Source organism: Perkinsus marinus (genome assembly GCF_000006405.1).
Source record: "Perkinsus marinus ATCC 50983 genomic scaffold scf_1104296966906, whole genome shotgun sequence".
Classification (NCBI taxonomy): Eukaryota; Perkinsozoa; order Perkinsida; family Perkinsidae; genus Perkinsus; species Perkinsus marinus.
The window spans coordinates 1-2,696 of record NW_003203764.1 but is presented as its reverse complement, the minus strand read 5'-3'; the positions used below and the strand labels follow the sequence as shown (position 1 = coordinate 2,696).

Genomic DNA, 2,696 nt, shown 5'->3' with positions numbered 1-2,696 from the left:
AAAGCGATCCCGAGATGGAGTTTTACATGTAAAATCCAATCATCCTAGGGGCGCCTTTGAAGCTCAGGAGAGGTGTATTGAACACCCCGAGTCATAATTGATTGTAAAATGACTATACTGGGATTCGAACCTGCGGCCACCAGGTCGCAGAGAAAGAAAATTAGTAGGGAAATTCGAGGAGTGGTAAGGTTTTATGATCGTATGAAAATGCTGAGTGACACGAGGTGAAGTTTGTGATGCGTTGAATCTCGTCTGAGCTCTACTTATGGACAAGCGATTCGGAAAATTACGAGATCCTTTATCGAGAAAATTTGTATTTTGAGAATATTATTCTCCTTTGGTGGTTCGTTTTTTTTCTCCAAATTATTTCTCTTTGTGTCGATTTGTTGGTATTTTTGCCGATTTCTTGTTTTTTTACGATTTTTCCCCCGATTTCTTGATATTTTTTGCTGTTTTTGGATATTTTTCTCGCTTTGATTTAGGCGGACTATTTTGAAAAGACTACGGATGTGAGTCAGATGAAGCCGAAGGAGGCGATAGCTTACCACTTGAGGAACCTCAAAAAGGAAAATAAGGAGAATAACTTGAAAGGATTGATGGTGAGTTGGGGTGCGTCACTGCGCCACAAAATTAATGGAAATTGAACAGTTATGCATATCTAGATTTTCTACAAAATAAAGAGTACGGTTGTAGACTACGTATTAGTTGCAAAACGTGGGTGTCAATTGATTCACATCGTTATCAAAGTTGACTTTCGAACTCTAAGAATTTGAAGACGTTGAAAATATTACTTTGCATAACGGTTTGCTTCACACTATATTAGGGAGTTGTTTGACGTGAGATGCGCTTGAGAGCTGCTATGGGGCAGGGGTTTTCAGTTCTGATGATTCCTGTAGTAATGGGTTGCTGAATTTGGTAGTAGGCCGTCGAGACGAAAGAAAGGATATCTGATTGTTTGTGATGGTCGCGGGTTCGATTCTCGGCATGGGCTTTTTTATAATCTCGGCATGTATTAGTATGTATATGCTCGGCTCGCTTCGTTCGCTCTGTTGCAATTAGCATCGTCGTGATGATGAACATAGTTATTTGGTCTTAGACGTGTTTGAAGACCCTACGAGTGTATTTACAGAATGCCCACGACCATCCGACTGAGAAAAAATACCACAAAATCAAGTAAGGCAGAGGTGGCTGATTTTCAGGGCGAGCGAAAATTGTTTCCATAGTGTTGCTATCGATCTCGACGGTGTATGTTTTGTATCGTGTCGTGGTCTTTCTGCTGGAGGGCGTGAGATAAGGTGTGGGAAAATATGTATGTGGGCAATCGCACGTGTTGGTTGAATAGAGTACGTTAATAACGTGCTTTATAATTGATAAGAACGTCATCCACTGTTAAAATATTTTTGTATAAAGTACGGAAACTGCGAGAAAATTTAGAGAAATTTTCGCTGGTTTTTGTAAACTTTTTGTGAATTTTGGGAATTGCTGAGATCAGCAACTGGTGGAAGCAAATATATTATTTTTTGTCTTCAGCAAATCGAATAAGGCATTTGTGGAGAGAGTGTCTTCGTTTAAGGAGGCGATAGAAATTCTGGAGCAATGCGGTTTTACGGATACTGGTGGGTTTAGGGTGTCGGGTTGGAGGGTTTAGGGGTAGTTTTGGGGTACAAATTTCGGGGGGTTGGTGTTGGCATACTACTACGATTAAGTCGTAGTATCATGTTGGTAATATATAAAGCGCCCAAGGGCGACGCGATACAGGATGAGTCGTTTGTTGGGAGTTTTGTCGCGGAGGAGGTATGTGTAGAGGATGTTGCTGTTGTTCGACGAGGCGTTGCAATTTAATGTTATGATTTATGGTTGCATACCACTCCATCGGCTCATCGTGTGGTGATAGGAGGATAATCTTGTAGGATGTATCGAGCATCAGGTGCTTCATTGGAGATCACCAACTCGGTGGCTGACACGTGGCTGTGCGCCCAAGCGGTGAAGTTCATTGATGTTACGATGCAACAGTTGCAATGAGGATCTCCCGACAGTTTCAGAGGAGACGACATGTGTTTAGTTTAGTTATGAACTGGTTCATGACCGTTTGGTGGTTTTCAGTTCTTCACAGTGTGTTCGACGGGCTGCTGTTTTCTTAATGAGCCGTAATGGCGGTGGCTATGTTATGAGGGGCGACAGTGGGGGAGGAGGGGGAGGGTCTCGGTATGTTGAGGTTCCGTATAGTCGTAGTGACAGGTTGAGAAAAATGGAAGGTGTGGGGATCGAACCCGAGACCTATCCTGTGAGGAGAGTGAGCGAGGCCGCGAACTATGAGGCTGAGTCTCCTGTGGAATTGTTTGATATTGACGCGCAGTTGGAACGGTCGCTGGAGGAGATACGTGATGTGAAGAATTTGCTGAGAATTTTGTTGTCTAAAGTTGATGACCTCGGTCGCACTACGGCTGAGAATCTGGACAGGGTACGCGAGGAGAGGGAAAAAGAGGATCGGAAACGGCGGGAATTGCTACTACGTGAAGAAGAGCGTCGAGCGGAAGCCGTTGCTGTTGAGGCGGCGCGGGAACGTCGAGATGACTTGTATGTTGATGATGAGTATAAACGAGGGCAAGCTATGGTGAGGAATGCGGTGCATTTGTCACCAGTTGACAGAGGGGCGGAGTTGAGGAGGGAGGGTGTGAGGAGAGGGAAGGGGACGG

General features: G+C 44.3%; 2 protein-coding genes across 2 annotated transcripts; both read left to right on the top strand.

Annotated features, from left to right (window-relative positions):
- Window positions 1-518: 518 nt before the first annotated feature.
- Pmar_PMAR007409 (conserved hypothetical protein) lies at window positions 519-2,022 on the top strand (the record flags this gene model as incomplete). Its single annotated transcript, XM_002768912.1, has 4 exons — window positions 519-599; window positions 1,097-1,173; window positions 1,531-1,616; window positions 1,928-2,022. The coding sequence occupies 4 exons, from the start codon at window positions 519-521 to the stop codon at window positions 2,020-2,022; spliced, it is 339 nt and encodes a 112-aa protein (XP_002768958.1).
- A 226-nt stretch (window positions 2,023-2,248) lies between these two features.
- Pmar_PMAR007408 (hypothetical protein) lies at window positions 2,249-2,614 on the top strand (the record flags this gene model as incomplete). The annotated part of the gene is made up of 1 exon (XM_002768911.1): window positions 2,249-2,614. A coding segment is annotated over one exon (366 nt), but the record flags the coding sequence as incomplete, so codon positions are not given.
- Between the last annotated feature and the right edge of the window lie 82 nt (window positions 2,615-2,696).